This window comes from Babylonia areolata, chromosome 21 (genome assembly GCF_041734735.1).
Source record: "Babylonia areolata isolate BAREFJ2019XMU chromosome 21, ASM4173473v1, whole genome shotgun sequence".
In the NCBI taxonomy this organism is placed as follows: Eukaryota; Metazoa; Mollusca; class Gastropoda; order Neogastropoda; family Buccinidae; genus Babylonia; species Babylonia areolata.
Genome location: NC_134896.1, coordinates 11,079,942 through 11,095,419, shown reverse-complemented (window position 1 = coordinate 11,095,419; position 15,478 = coordinate 11,079,942). Strand labels below are relative to the sequence as shown.

Below are 15,478 nucleotides of genomic sequence, written 5' to 3'. Positions count from 1 at the left end.
TTTCATATAAACCTAAGGTTTCAGTGAAAGGGACTGGTTTAAGTTGAGTATTTCATATAAACCTAAGGTTTCAGTGAAAGGGACTAGTTGTAAGTTGAATATTTCAAATAAGGTTTTAGTGAAAGGGACTGTGTTGAATACACATCATAAAAAGTGTGATACTAATGAACAGAATGCCAAACTTGAGAGAAAACCAGACGCTGCTTAAACTTGCCCAAAAACATTTTGACATTACCAATTGTCTGAGCCTCCGAAACACCACCAAATGCTAATTTATACAAATCATTTCTCACAAGCAAAACAGTGGTGATGCTGTGCTGTGTTGTGTTCTGGAAGAGGTGGATCCAAATTTCACACACATAATTTATATTGTGACTGAAAATGAAAATTACAAGGACAGCATGCCATTACATATCTTGGTCCTGTCATATGCACTAAACTTCCCTGTTAAATTTGTCATACTGAAACACAGTCTCAGTGCAAATGTGGCCTTCAAACATTACATTTTGTACAAATCTGCTTCAATCAATATATATGTGTGTGTGTGTCCGTGCGTGTATGTCGTGTGTGTGTGTGTGTGTGTGTGTGTAAGAGGAAATGTCCATAACACTGAAGGTGTTTCTTTTCCAACAGGAGTCTTGCTTATTTCTTGAATGTGACATTTGAATTTCGATCATGATCGAATGGAGTCAAAGTGGTATTACCAAAACCTAATGAGGATTAACCAGCTTTTGTTCTCTGCATATATATATATATATATTTATCATAAAAGAATATAAGTGGTGGCTCTATATGTGTTATGATTTTTGAAAGATTTGACAGACCATATAAATGGAAACATAAAGAGTTAAGTCAAAGGACCTGTTGGCTCATGCCGTTCGTTTGTTCAAGTCAAGTTGTTCAGATCTTTGTTCGGTGAAGGTTGTGCTGTTCGGGAGGGCGAGCCCTGGATGTCTGTCTGGGTGGGAGGTCTGTCTGGCGTTCCGAGGGGAAGTCCTGGCTGTTCGTCTGGCGTTCCGAGGGGGGCTGGGGAGGAGGGGCGATGGGGGAAAGGGGTAGCTGAGATAGAAAACGCCCCACAGCTCCCTTTTCAATCGTCTGCCGGACCCCTTGATTTATTGTTGAACATCAGTGATATGTCAGTGGTGCGGAGAGAAAAGGCAGTCCTCATATCAGTGTTCTTTCACTTTCACCTCTCCTTTCACCTGTTGTTGATATTTTGAACTCAGGACCAAACCACACACACACACAAAAATCAACAACCCTTGTCCACATTTACTTTTTTGTCACCACCTAAACTGTGTGAAAACAAGTAAAAGGTTCTTCCCATACTGTGAGCATTCTTACCACATTTATTCCAAATGTAAGCTTGCAACATCCTCCCCTATGGTTGTTGAGCTTATAGACCTATTGCCCAACGCCTTTAAAGCGCTTGGGCCTTGATTTAGTGAAGGTTTCCGTGTTCTAGGGGAGTGAGTCCTAGATGTCTGTCAAGAAGGGAGGTCCATCTAGTGCCCCAAAGGAAAACGTTCTGGCGCCCCCACCCCAACACCCCTCCTAAGGAAAGTATTTCACCCTTCTCCCTCTCCGGAAAGCGAACCACGGAGTTCCGTCCTTCTGGAGCCAGTAAGACAGATCCGAGACCCTCCAGTCAAACAGCAGGGCCAGGAGAATCCCCAACGCCGACTGGTCGAACCTGTGGCACTGGAAGTAAGTCTCGCCCTTCCGCGGCTTGCAAGGCAGGTAGCTTTCGCAGTCCCTCAGACCCTCGCTGGGGCACAGACACCTCGGGGAAAAGGCGCACGCCACCCACGGGTCGAGGATCCCCTGGTGGACCAACTGGTCATTACTGAGGGCCACGAACCCTCCGGCCGTCTCGTAGAAGGACGCTAGCTGACAGGGCTGCTGGATGCGGAAATAGGAGAGCATGGCGGGGTGCACGTGCTTGGGCAGCATGAAAGAAGTGTGGGCCACCAGAACCCCCCGGCGCTGTGTCTGCTGCAGCAGGGAGGAGAGGTTGGCCGTCCGGAACCTCACGCTGGCGTCCATCCACAGCGTGATGCGGGAGGTGGCCAGGTGTGCCTGTCCGGACAGTAGTAGTGAGCTTTGTTGGTTGGTTCTTGTGTGTGTGTGTGTGTGTGTGTGTGTGTGTGTGTGTTCGTGTGTGTGTGTGTGGAGGGGGGGAAGGGGTACAGGGGGGGGGGGGGGGGGTTGAGTGTGTGTGTGTGTGTGCGCGTATGGGTGCGTGTGTGGTGTGTGCGTGTGTGTCTGTGTGAGTGTGCGTGCGTGTGTGTGTGTGTGCGCGCGCGCGTATGTGTGCGTGTCCGTCTGTGCGTGTGTCTGTGCGAGTGTGCGTGTGTCTGTGTGTGTGTGTGTGTGTGCCTGCGCGCGCGCGAAAACAAAAAAACAAACAAACAGACACATACAAATACGCACGCATGCACGCACAACCACCCAACACACACACCCTCACCCCCACACATGGGTCACTATATATGTATATCAAGCCACACTTACTTTGAGAATGAGCGGTTTCCAAATGCACGTGCTCAGTCGGTGGAACTGGTGAGGCAGGCGTGAGAAGGGGAAGGGAATTACCGTGCAGTTGCAGTGCGTCTTCAACTGAAACACGCGGCACACACAGTTCTGCTGTGACTCCGTTCCGTCACTCGTGGCTCGAGGTCTCTGCTACAAACTTGGGAGGGACGGAGAGACTCAGTTTGGGAGGTGGGGCTGCGGGACATGAAGGACCACAGGAGCGGGACACGGCTGGGTGGAGTACGTGAAGAAAGTCTGGGCTTCTTCTTCTTCTTCTGCGTTCACTCGTATGCACACGAGTGGGCTTTTACGTGTATGACCGTTTTTACCCCGCCATGTAGGCAGCCATACTCCGTTTTCGGGGGTGTGCATGCTGGGTATGTTCTTGTTTCCACAACCCACCGAACGCTGACATGGATTACAGGATCTTTAACGTGCGTATTTGATCTTCTGCTTGCATATACACACGAAGGGGGTTCAGGCACTAGCAGGTCTGCACATATGTTGACCTGGGAGATCGTAAAAATCTCCACCCTTTACCCACCAGGCGCCGTCACCGTGATTCGAACCCGGGACCCTCAGATTGAAAGTCCAACGCTTTAACCATTCAGCTATGGCGCCCGAAGTCTGGGCAAAGTGCCTTTATTTCCCCAAGGACACAACACCATGCCGAGAATTTAAGGGGCCTCGAACCTTGATCACTGGTGCACATTGCATCAGAAATAGATGCCCTATTTTATTTTATTTTTTTATTTCAATTTATTTCATTTTTTTATTTTATTTTATTTTATTTTATTTTTTTTTTGCTGTTGTGTTTTGTCTGGAGAAGGTTAAAACGGTGGAAGGACGGGGGGGCGAGGGGGGGGGCAGTTCTTGGGGGTTAGTGAGAACCTACAGCAATTAAATGTTCCATCTAAATTTAAGGTTAAAAGTAAAATAATGTTAAAACAACAACAACAAAAACGCGCCAAACAAACAAACAAACAAACAAAACAAAAACAAAACAAAAAAACAACAAATAAAACAAACAAACAAAAAACCAAACCAAAACAAACAAAACAAAACAAAACAAGTGATCCTGAAAGGATTTTTCTCCTCAACTGAAATTGCGGTTCTCGTCTTTGTAGCAGACATGCAAAAGATTAAGTTGGCGCTCAAAATACCTCGCCATCCATCCTGGCTCCCAACGTGATAGTATCAAATTTTTGGCGGCATTAAGCGTTTCTTAATTATTATTTTTGATATGATCATAATCTATATGATTATAACAATAATCATTATCATGATGATGTTGATGATGATTATCATTATTATCATTATTATTATTGTATTGTTATTATCATCATTATCATTCATTTAGTTCTTAGTTTTGGTGATCAAAGACCCGAATGGACACTGCATGGAAACCCATTAAGGTTTGAGACTTATTATCGGGGCTAAAGTCTGCTTTTTCTTTAATGAAATATTTGGTGTATCTCTGAGGGGGAAGTACAATCTGCAGTGTTGATAAAACAACTACTTAAGCGCTCTCGAGGTGGACTATACCTGACAGTATAGTTCCGGACATTGGCATAAATGGTCATAGTGAGTAGGGCGTTCGATTACACACACACACACACACACACACACACACACACAAGTTAACCCTTTCACCGCCAAGCTCGCATTTATGCACAGGCGTGGTAGAGGACCCATGTCACTGAAAGGTGACCATTCCTTGGTCTGTCATCCATGAACCTACCGCTCTTAAAGTTTGGTGGTAGGATAGGCCATATTTTCTACACATCGCAGGGGGAATCCCCAGCTATTCTTAGCCACTGTCTTTTCTGTGTTTATACCACAAGGGAATTTTGTACTCTAAATTGACTGGCGGTGAAAGGGTTAACTTGACACAATCATTCTGTGCCAGTTTATTTATGTGCCAGTTTATTTATTTACAAACTCCATTTGACTGAATAAGTTAACACCAGGTGTAACCTACGCCATAGGTTTTAAGTGCTGAAACCATTTAATGTTTTATGTATATATAATTATGTGCATACCTTTTTGTTGACAAGTGTAGATATATATATATGTTTGTGTGTGGATGAGCATAGTTTTGTGGACAAGTGTGTAAATGTTCTTGCCTTCTTAAGAAATTGGAATGGCGCTTAGAGTTCTCCAAGGGGACAAGCGTCTTAAAATGCACTTTATTATTATTATTATTATTATTATCATTATCAAATATGAATAAACGCCGAAAATGTATTATGACAAAGTTTAGATTTGGAATTTCTGACCTGTTCACTCACTATTACCGTTACAGACAACATAATGATGAACACACACACACACACACACACACACACACACACACACACACACTGTGATGAGTTTTTGATGATGATTAGAACCCATGACCCCAGCACCTCCCTCTCCCTCTCTACGTAACCATGTACGCCACTCCGTCGTAAATGTGCTTTATTTTATTTCTTCTTTCTTTTTCTTTTTTTTGCCATGCCATTTTAACAACTGTAGCTGGCAGCACACACACACACACACACACACACACACACTCTCTCTCTCTCTACTACTACTACTACTACTACTGCTACAACTCGATATCCTACACACACACACACACACTCTCTCTCTCTCTCTCTCTCTCTCTTCTACTACTACTACTACTACTACTGCTACAACTCGATATCACACACACACACACACACACACTCTCTCTCTCTCTCTCTCTCTCTCTCTCTCTCTCTCTACTACTACTACTACTACTACTACTGCTGCTACAACTCGATATCCTACACACACACACACACACACACACACACACACACACACACACACACTCACACACAACACACACCTCAGTCATGTACCTGCTTTAACTGTCTGGGGTTCAATCCCAAATCGTAGTAATAGAGGTGAAACGTGTATTCCCCCTGCCTTCGAAGCTCTGGGAAAACGAGTTTATGGAGGTCTCTGATCAATCCCTGGCTTTCTTCATAATGATTGGCCGATGCTGCAGTGATGAAGACCAAGTCGACGGGTTCTGGGTGATTGGCGAGGCTGTCAATCAACATTCTCTGCTGTTTCGTGATTGGATGCTGAGTTTGAAATACCCGCCCTAAACGTTCTTCCACGGGGAGAAAAGAGGCGTTGCATCTTTGCGGGGGCATCCAACAAGCGGTGTCTGCAACGAAAAGGATCCATCGTCATTATTATTATAATGGCGTGTACTGCATGAGCTTATGTCACAGATTGACATAAGTTTACAGCTGGACCATCAGCAAAGTGAGAGCTACATTATCAATGGTTTCTCCAATGCAATGGAAGATCATTTTCAGCTTAGTCTTTTGTGAAACAAACAAACAAACAAACAAAAAACACAAACAAAAACCCCACAAAAAACAATGCGAAAAAACAACACACGCGAACGTACACAGAGGTCACACAAACAATACGAAAAAACAACACACGCGAACATACACAGAGGTCACACACACACACACACACACACACACACACACACACACACACACACACACACACACACACACACACACACGGGTAACAGCGTGATGAAAACAAACTTTTTTCCTTGTCACTTACTGTTGTTGTTGGGCAAAGGGGGGCAATCCGTACTGGGCAAGTTTTCAGCAACCACTTTCATCTCTGAAACACACACACACACACACACACACACACACACACACACACACACACACACACACACACACCCGGCCCCCTACAGCTGTTAATTCCCACAGCCAGTCGAACACTAAACCTTGACCTCATCTCTCAAGAGAACTGAAATGTGGTCGTGTCGCTCACAATGCCAACACTTAAAAAGACACGCACATGTTTAAGCGTTCGAAGAGATCGATAACACACACACACACACACACACACACACACACACACACACACACACACACACACAGAAAGAGAGAAGAGAGAGAGAGAGAGAGAGAGAGAGAGAGAGAGAGAGAGAGAGAACAATTAACAGTTAAAACAATACACAACGAATGAATAAACAACCAACCAAACCAAACCATCAATTAGCCAATTAATCACCAATCACTCACTCACTGAATCGTTATAAAGAAAAACAAAACAAAAACAAAAACAAAAAGCCTGAGCAATGGCTCACCCTCATATCTCCACTTAAGAGTGCTGACTGCTGGTTTATCTTTGTTTCTGCACCTCAGAGTGCTGACTGCTGGTTTATCTTTGTTTCTGCACCTCAGAGTGCTGACTACTGGCTTATCTTTGTTTCTGCACCTCAGAGTGCTGACTGCTGGTTTATCTTTGTTTCTGCACCTCAGAGTGCTGACTGCTGGTTTATCTTTGTTTCTGCACCTCAGAGTGCTGACTGCTGGTTTATCTTTGTTTCTGCACCTCAGAGTGCTGACTACTGGCTTATCTTTGTTTCTGCACCTCAGAGTGCTAACTGCTGGCTTATCTTTGTTTCTGCACCTCAGAGTGCTAACTGCTGGCTTATCTTTGTTTCTGCACATCAGAGTGCTAACTACTGGCTTATCTTTGTTTCTGCACCTCAGAGTGCTGACTACTGGCTTATCTTTGTTTGTGCACCTCAGAGTGCTGACTACTGGCTTATCTTTGTTTCTGCACCCCAGAGTGCTGACTACTGGCTTATCTTTGTTTGTGCACCTCAGAGTGCTGACTACTGGCTTATCTTTGTTTCTGCACCCCAGAGTGCTGACTACTGGCTTATCTTTGTTTCTGCACCTCAGAGTGCTAACTGCTGGCTTATCTTTGTTTCTGCACCTCAGAGTGCTAACTACTGGCTTATCTTTGTTTCTGCACTTCACAGTGATAACTGCTGGTTTATTTTTGTTTCTGCACCTCAGAGTGCTGACTACTGGCTTATCTTTGTTTCTGCACCTCAGAGTGCTGACTACTGGCTTATCTTTGTTTCTGCACCTCAGAGTGCTGACTACTGGTTTATCTTTGTTTCTGCACCTCAGAGTGCTAACTACTGGCTTATCTTTGTTTCTGCACCTCAGAGTGCTGACTACTGGCTTATCTTTGTTTCTGCACCCCAGAGTGCTGACTACTGGCTTATCTTTGTTTCTGCACCTCAGAGTGCTAACTACTGGCTTATCTTTGTTTCTGCACCCCAGAGTGCTAACTACTGGCTTATCTTTGTTTCTGCACCTCAGAGTGCTGACTACTGGCTTATCTTTGTTTCTGCACCTCAGAGTGCTAATACTGGCTTATCTTTGTTTCTGCACCTCAGAGTGCTGACTGCTGGTTTATCTTTGTTTCTGCACCTCAGAGTGCTAACTACTGGCTTATCTTTGTTTCTGCACCTCAGAGTGCTGACTACTGGCTTATCTTTGTTTCTGCACCTCAGAGTGCTGACTACTGGCTTATCTTTGTTTGTGCACCTCAGAGTGCTAACTGCTGGCTTATCTTTGTTTGTGCACCTCAGAGTGCTAACTGCTGGCTTATCTTTGTTTCTGCACCTCAGAGTGCTGACTACTGGCTTATCTTTGTTTCTGCACCTCAGAGTGCTGACTACTGGTTTATCTTTGTTTCTGCACCTCAGAGTGCTAACTACTGGTTTATCTTTGTTTCTGCACCTCAGAGTGCTGACTACTGGCTTATCTTTGTTTCTGCACCTCAGAGTGCTGACTACTGGTTTATCTTTGTTTCTGCACCTCAGAGTGCTGACTACTGGCTTATCTTTGTTTGTGCACCTCAGAGTGCTGACTACTGGTTTATCTTTGTTTCTGCACCTCAGAGTGCTAACTACTGGCTTATCTTTGTTTCTGCACCTCAGAGTGCTGACTACTGGCTTATCTTTGTTTCTGCACCTCAAGAGAGCTAACTACTGGCTTATCTTTGTTTCTGCACCTCAAGAGAGCTAACTACTGGCTTATCTTTGTTTCTGCACCTCAAGAGAGCTAACTACTGGCTTATCTTTGTTTCTGCACCTCAGAGTGCTAACTACTGGCTTATCTTTGTTTCTGCACCTCAGAGTGCTGACTACTGGCTTATCTTTGTTTCTGCACCTCAGAGTGCTGACTACTGGCTTATCTTTGTTTCTGCACCTCAAGAGAGCTGACTACTGGCTTATCTTTGTTTCTGCACCTCAAGAGAGCTAAACCGCTGGTCCACCTTTGTGTCTGCACCCCAGAGTGGTAACTGGTCGCTCATATTTACATCTCCACTCCAGTTAGTTAGTTGCTGGTACCATCTTTGTTCCTGCACCTCAAGAGATCTAACTGCTAGCGCCTCTTTGTCTCTGCACTCCAGAGTGCTAGAACTGGTGGCTCACCTCTGTACCTGGCCAGGTACATCTGCACCAGAGCGCTGTAGCTGTCGTCTGTGTCCGTTGCTCCGTTGTCTGGCACCGTGCCTCCGTGGGGTTTTGTCGCCCGTCCGGCGCCTGATGGATCGCCGTCCAGCGGTGCAGACAGGGAGAGATGTGAAGCCGATACTGAAATGATATAATATGTGAAGCAGATATCCAGATATGAAGCAGGTCCTGAGAGGTGACCGATCATGTGAAGCAGATATTGAGTTATACGTGAAGCAGGTATTGAGAGATGTGAAGCAGAAGATATTCAAAGGACGTGAAGCAGATACCGAGCAGATATTGACACTGTGTGAAGCAAACCGAGAAACGTGAAGCAGATATTGAGAGCAGAAGCAGATACTCAGAGATGTGACGCAGATACTGAGAGAGGTGAAGTAGACACTGAAAGACGTGAAGGAGATATTGAGAAACGTGAAGCAGAAACTGAGGGGCGTGAAGCAGACACCGAGAGATGTTTAGCAGATAATGAGACGTGAAGCATATATTGGGAGAGGTAGCAGATTATTGAGAGACGTGAAGCATATACTACTACTGCTTCTGCTGCAACAACAAAAACAACAACTATTACCACTATGAAATGAATTCATAAAGCGCGCTCCGTGCTAACAACACGCCCACTTGTGCTTTTCAATGTAGAAGCAGACATTCAAAACAACGTGAAACACTAAACTGAAAAACCTACATGCATAAACTTGCGCAGTAAGCCGACGAAGCACTCAAGTACTAATCTTTATTCACACACACACACACACACACACACACACACACACACACACACACACACACACACACACACAGAGGGACAGAGAGAGAAACAGAGAGAGACACACACACACACAGAGACAGACAAAGAGAGAGAGAGAGAGAGAGAGAGAGAGAGAGAGAGAGAGAGAGAGAGAACATTAATTATACACCTACATCACAATGCCTAAATAATTCAGATATCATATCACAATTCCTGAATCAATACCACAAAACTAAAAAAAAAAAATAAAAAAAAAAAAAATAAAAATCACAAAAATTTAAACTGCTCCCAATTCAATTTCCTAATACATCAAAACCATATCACAATACTGAAAATCCACTCCCAACTCTTAAAAGTCAGTCACAAATACCACAATGCACAAACAAGTAATCTCACCGAACAAAATCTAAAAATAAAAGTCACCCCCCACCCCCAGCCCCTCTTCGCACAACACATCGCCATCTGCAGAAAACAGAAACAATCACTCATTGCTCTTTAGTCTTTTATTCATGTTGTTCGCTACTCAAACGTTTACTTTAATTCCTAAAGCTTTCCCTGTTGTGATTTTGAGTAATCATTTGCATGTTGAGTATTGTTTGTATATGCGTTATGTGACCGAGTGTATTTGTATTTCTTTTTATCACAACAGATTTCCCTATGTGAAATTCGGGCTGCTCTCCCCAGGGAGAGCGCGTCGCTACACTACAGCGCCACCCATTTCATTTTTTCTGCGTGCAGTTTATTTGTTTTTTTCCTATCGAAGTGGATTTTTCTACAGAATTTTGCCAGGAACAACCCTTTTGTTGCCGTGGGTTCTTTTACGTGCGCTAAGTGCATGCTGCACACGGGACCTCGGTTTATCGTCTCATCCGAATGACTAGCGTCCAAACCACTACTCAAGGTCAAGTGGAAGGGGAGAAAATATCGGCGGCTGAGCTGTGATTCGAACCACTGCGCTCAGATTCTCTCGCTTCCTGGGCGGACGCGTTACCTCTAGGCCATCACTCCACTGAAGAGTGGGGAAGTGTGACTGGATTATTACTTCAGATGCTTATTGCATATTAATTTTTTCAATTGGTTATTTTCATGAGAAGTGTCTGTTGTGTTTTATTTTACTCAGATTAATTTTATGCTATGAGTGCAATGTGCAGTTCAAAGAAAAATTTTCCTCTTTTGTTCGTTAATTTCTTTTGATTCTCTGTGTCGTTTTTTTTTTTTTTTACCTTTTAGGAGGATTTATTAGTTGTGTGTGTGTGTGTGTGTGTGTGTGTGTGTGTGTGTGTGTGTGTGTGCGCGCGCGCGCGCGCGTGTATGTGTGCGATGTACCTGTTCTGCGCAGTGAATGATATGTTGGTGTGAATCGTTATATCTTATTTTAATCATCATACCTTTGAAATGTTACATATCTGTTCCTACTGTAAAGCGCGGTGAGCCTGCTCTTGAAAGCAAGGAACCACGCAAGATGAGCCTCCCTATCATTATCATTATCTATTGAGGACATTAAGCAGATTGAGACGTGAAGCTGACACTGAGAGGCGTGAATCATATGTTTAAAGATGTGGAGCAGATGTTTACAGATGTGGAGTAGACACTGAGAGATGTGAAGCAGATGTGTGATAGTCAGTTGTGTCTGTTTTTTGTACATCAGAACAGCAGAAGAGGCAACTGCTGTCCCAACTATCTGGGATAGAATTTGATTATGGTAAAGAGCGTCTTGCCAAAGTTATATCCCGACTCTCTCGGCAAAGAGGGTTTTTAGGACAGTCGGCGTTTGGATGGTTCCCAAAGGCTGCAGCACTAAGAGCTGGTGCAATCTTGCCTCCTAGTTTGGGAGTCATAGTCCTTCACAAAAGACTAAGATGGAAATGATTTCCCACTGCAACGGAGAAACCACTGACCATGCAGCTATCACTCTGCTGTTGACCCAACAGTATACTTAAGTCAGTCTGTAATATAAGCTGACCGTTGGGGCGATGCGAAGCAGATGTCGACAGACATAAAGGAGAGATTGAGAGATGTGAAACAGGTAATGAGAGACGTGAAGTATATAAGATAAGATAAGAATAACTTTATTATCTCCAACTGGAGAAATTTGGTCAGGTGCATTATCACAACATAGACAAGTAAACAACATGGGGACCATAACTGTAAAAGTCAACAACAGCTTTTACGAATATTATGAAGATACAAATGTAAAAAATATCACATATACCGTTTCATACATACATCCACACACTGCAGGTAATAACTAGTATTCCTAATGTAAAAACAGAAAGAATTAAGAAACATTATTTGAATATAATTATAAACATAGCCTACTATACTGCACATTGATTATAATAGACAGATAATATAAGAATAAAGATAAATTGCGGAAAACCGCAACCAGATAATCAGCACACACCCGCACCCACCCACCCCCCACCCACCCCACACACGCGGATTACTTGATTAAACAAGAGTAATAAACATATGTTCTCAAATAAAAGCATTTCACATATTCGCTTTTAAAAACATTGCAATTAATTATTATATCGTAATTATTAACAGAAATATATTTAGAATATGGACGTTAGCATTAGACATATTCCATTGTACATTCCTCCTGCATATTGCACATTATTCCTCCTACATATTGCACATTCATTATAACCAATTGTCACGTTTTTAAGCTCAGTAAACACACACACACACACACACACACACACACACACACACACACACCACAACTAGAACAAGGTACAACCTATCATGCACGGACTTTCACACGTCTCACATGTCTCGCATGCACAAACACAGATGTTTTACTCTACATTAAAATGTAACATTATCTTACCTAAAACGATTTTCTTTCTACATGATAACTGATGATTGTATAATTGCACAATACCTGATACAATCTCGGGGAACACATCCATGGAGGTAGTGGAGGAGGAGGAGGAGGGGGAGACATTTCGAAGGCGGAGGGTTTGAGTTTGCTGCCGGCGGGGCAATGTCTGGACCCAGTCCCAAGCGCCATGTACGTGGTGACGTAAAATCACCGCCACAAAGCCAGCACCCGCTGTCACAATGATCACCAGCAACACCCGTAGTCTGCGCATGTCACCACCTTGGAGAAGGATGCCTGACGAACAGATGATGATGATAATGATGATGTTGACGGTGTTTAATAATTACGATGTAATAATTAATTGCAATGTTTTTAAAAGCGAATATGTGAAATGCTTTTATTTGAGAACATATGTTTATTACTCTTGTTTAATCAAGTTATCCGCGTGTGTGGGGTGGGTGTGGTTTTCCGCAATTCATCTATATTCTTATCTTATCTGTCTATTATAATCAATGTGCAGTACAGTAGGCTATGTTTATAATTATATTCAAATAATGTTTCTTAATTCTTTCTGTTTTTACATTAAGAATACTAGTTATTACCTGCAGTGTGTGGATGTATGTATGAAACGATGTATGTGATATTTTTTACATTTGTATCTTCGTAATATTTGTAGGGGCTGTTGTTGGCTTTTACAGTTACGGTCCCCATGTTGTTTACTTGTCTATGTTATGATAATGCACCTGACCAAATTTCTCCAGTTGGAGATAATAAAGTTATTCTTATCTTATCTTATAATGACGCAATGACTGCAATTTTGTCATATTTGTTGTGTGTGCCATATTTTACCGCTTTGCTTGTAGTTTGTATCAGAGACTTCTCCACAATTAATTTCTCTTCCGAGATGATAAAGTTGTTCTGATTCTGATGGTGACGATGATAACAATGATGATTTGATGATATTGATAGTAATGGTGATGTCTTCTTGCATTCTCTTCCCTCCTGATCGTCTTCAGTCCCCCCCACCCCCACCCCACACCCCCTCCCCGACCCCCACCCTCCCCTTTTTTGTTCTTCATAATTCCTTTTTAAAATATTTTGAATACATTTTAATCAATAGGTATTTTCACATTCACGTTGAATAGATATGAAACTGAAAAGAAAAACCTAAAAACAGCAACAACAAAAACACTACAAAAAAGAAAAAGAAGCAAACAACAAACCAACCAACAAAAATAAAACAACAACAACAACAACAAGACGTACAAACAGAATGCAGTGGAGGTATGGCCTAGAGGTAACGCGTCCGCCTAGGAAGCGAGAGAATCTGAGCACATCGAATCACGGCACAGCCGCCGATATTTTCTCCCCCTCCACCAGACCTTGAGTGGTGGTCTGGACGCTAGTCATTCGGATGAGACGATAAACCGAGGTCCCGTGTGCAGTATGCACTTAGCGCACGTAAAAGAACCCACGGCAACAAAAGGGTTGTTCCTGGCAAAAATTCTGTAGAAAAATCCACGTCAATAGGAAAAACAAATAAAACTGCACGCAGGAAAAATACAAAAAAATGGGTGGCGCTGTAGTTTAGCGACGCGCTCTCCCTGGGGAGAGCAGCCCGAATTTCACAAAGAGAAATCTGTTGTGATAAAAAGAAATACAAAATACAAAAAAAAAGAAAAAAATCCAGACACAATACAAACTTTGATATTTTTTTTTCTTGAGTGTCCTAATCCTTGGCAGTTTCAGAGTCGCGATTGTTGCACTGTCAATAAAGCAGCTGGGTCACTGACTCCACTTAGACCACTGATTTCCAATCTACAAACATGCACAATATTCAAACGTCTTCCCAAATGTCAAACTTTGCTCTTAAAAAAAAAAAAAAAAAAAAAAAAAAAAAAAACTGACGAAAGACAAGTAACATGCATCCATCTTGAAAAAAAGTAATGCTGAAATAAAGATACAGTGGCTTAGAGAGAGAGAGAGAGAGAGAGAGAGAGAGAGAGAGAGAGAGAGAGAGAGAGAGAGAGAGAGAGAGAGAGAGATGAAATGAAAATTCTTCATTGACAATAACCTATTTGGCTTTTATGTTACAACTACCCCCCTCCCCCTTCCAAAAAAAAGAAAAGAAAAGAAAAAAGAAAGCACACACACACACACGCACACACACACACGCACCACACACACACACACACACACACACACACACACACACACACACACACACACACATGCAGCAAAACAGGAAAGTCAACAAAGAAGCGCAAACTATGTATGCTGGATCGATAGTCAGCTATAAAAACAACGTTGAAGGCAATCACTTTCAGTGGGACGATGTTGGTTAAAAAAATAATTAGTGCCATCATAAATGACCAACCGAGGGTAATTTGCCAGGTAAAAATGTTAAGCGATAAATTGAGAGGGAAGAAGAAGAAGAAGAAGAAGAAGAAGAAAGAGAGATAAGAGAGATTAGAAGTACATCTAGCCGTCGGACAACGGAGAAAACTAAATCAAAATATTCGCTTAAGATAATGTAGAATTACTGAAGCACAGACAGAAACGGAAATTCGAATGCACTCAAATAAATAAATATGTAACCACGCGCGTGTACACAATCGTAATCCTCGCATGCAAGGTGAAAAAGCACATACGTAGGTAAACAAATCTAGGTATACACGAGAGACAGAGATGACAGATGAGCAAATCTGAGAGTCCAGCAATAATAGATTGTATACTGTTGGTGAACGCTTTTTTCAGAGTTGATTGTATAACAGGAACAAGAAGTTCCATGACTTACTTTTGATATACAAAATGATTGAAGTAATTAAGAGAACGTTTACTTATTTAGATAAAGATAATTTCCTTAAACTATATAAAACATTCGTTAGATCACACTTAGAATATGGTAATGTTGTGTGGCACCCATACCTCAAGAGACAATCTATAGCTATAGAAAGGGTGCAAAGAAGAGCAATTGCTAAAAGCTACCAACAGAGACTTGTATACTTAAATTTCCATCCATTAA

The 15,478-nt window shown here is 42.6% G+C and overlaps 2 protein-coding genes across 2 annotated transcripts; both read right to left on the bottom strand.

The window, feature by feature from the left end:
- Positions 1-610: 610 nt before the first annotated feature.
- On the bottom strand, positions 611-8,991 carry LOC143296453 (uncharacterized). The gene is made up of 5 exons (XM_076608392.1): positions 8,837-8,991; positions 6,142-6,204; positions 5,409-5,722; positions 2,518-2,622; positions 611-2,082 (listed from the first exon to the last, which is right to left on the bottom strand). Exons 1-5 carry the CDS (start codon positions 8,856-8,858, stop codon positions 1,558-1,560), a joined length of 1,029 nt encoding a protein of 342 aa, XP_076464507.1. The 5' UTR covers positions 8,859-8,991; the 3' UTR covers positions 611-1,557.
- Positions 6,311-8,715, bottom strand: LOC143296173 (uncharacterized). The gene is made up of 4 exons (XM_076607982.1): positions 8,666-8,715; positions 7,788-8,054; positions 6,683-7,587; positions 6,311-6,339 (listed from the first exon to the last, which is right to left on the bottom strand). Exons 1-4 carry the CDS (start codon positions 8,713-8,715, stop codon positions 6,311-6,313), a joined length of 1,251 nt encoding a protein of 416 aa, XP_076464097.1.
- Positions 8,992-15,478: the final 6,487 nt, after the last annotated feature.

Coding starts and splice junctions, on each gene's coding strand:
- LOC143296173 (XM_076607982.1), bottom strand. CDS start 8,715: ATGAGCGACCAGTTACCACTCTGGGGTGCAGACACAAAGGTGGACCAG. Junction 7,588..7,787: donor CCAGCAGTCAGCACTCTGAG/GTGCAGAAACAA, acceptor TCTGGGGTGCAG/AAACAAAGATAAGCCAGTAG. Junction 6,340..6,682: donor TCTTAAGTGGAGATATGAGG/GTGAGCCATTGC, acceptor ACCACATTTCAG/TTCTCTTGAGAGATGAGGTC.
- LOC143296453 (XM_076608392.1), bottom strand. CDS start 8,858: ATGTACCTGGCCAGGTACAGAG. Junction 6,205..8,836: donor GTACCTGGCCAGGTACAGAG/GTGAGCCACCAG, acceptor TGTGTGTTTCAG/AGATGAAAGTGGTTGCTGAA. Junction 2,083..2,517: donor GGAAACCGCTCATTCTCAAA/GTAAGTGTGGCT, acceptor CTGTCCGGACAG/GCACACCTGGCCACCTCCCG.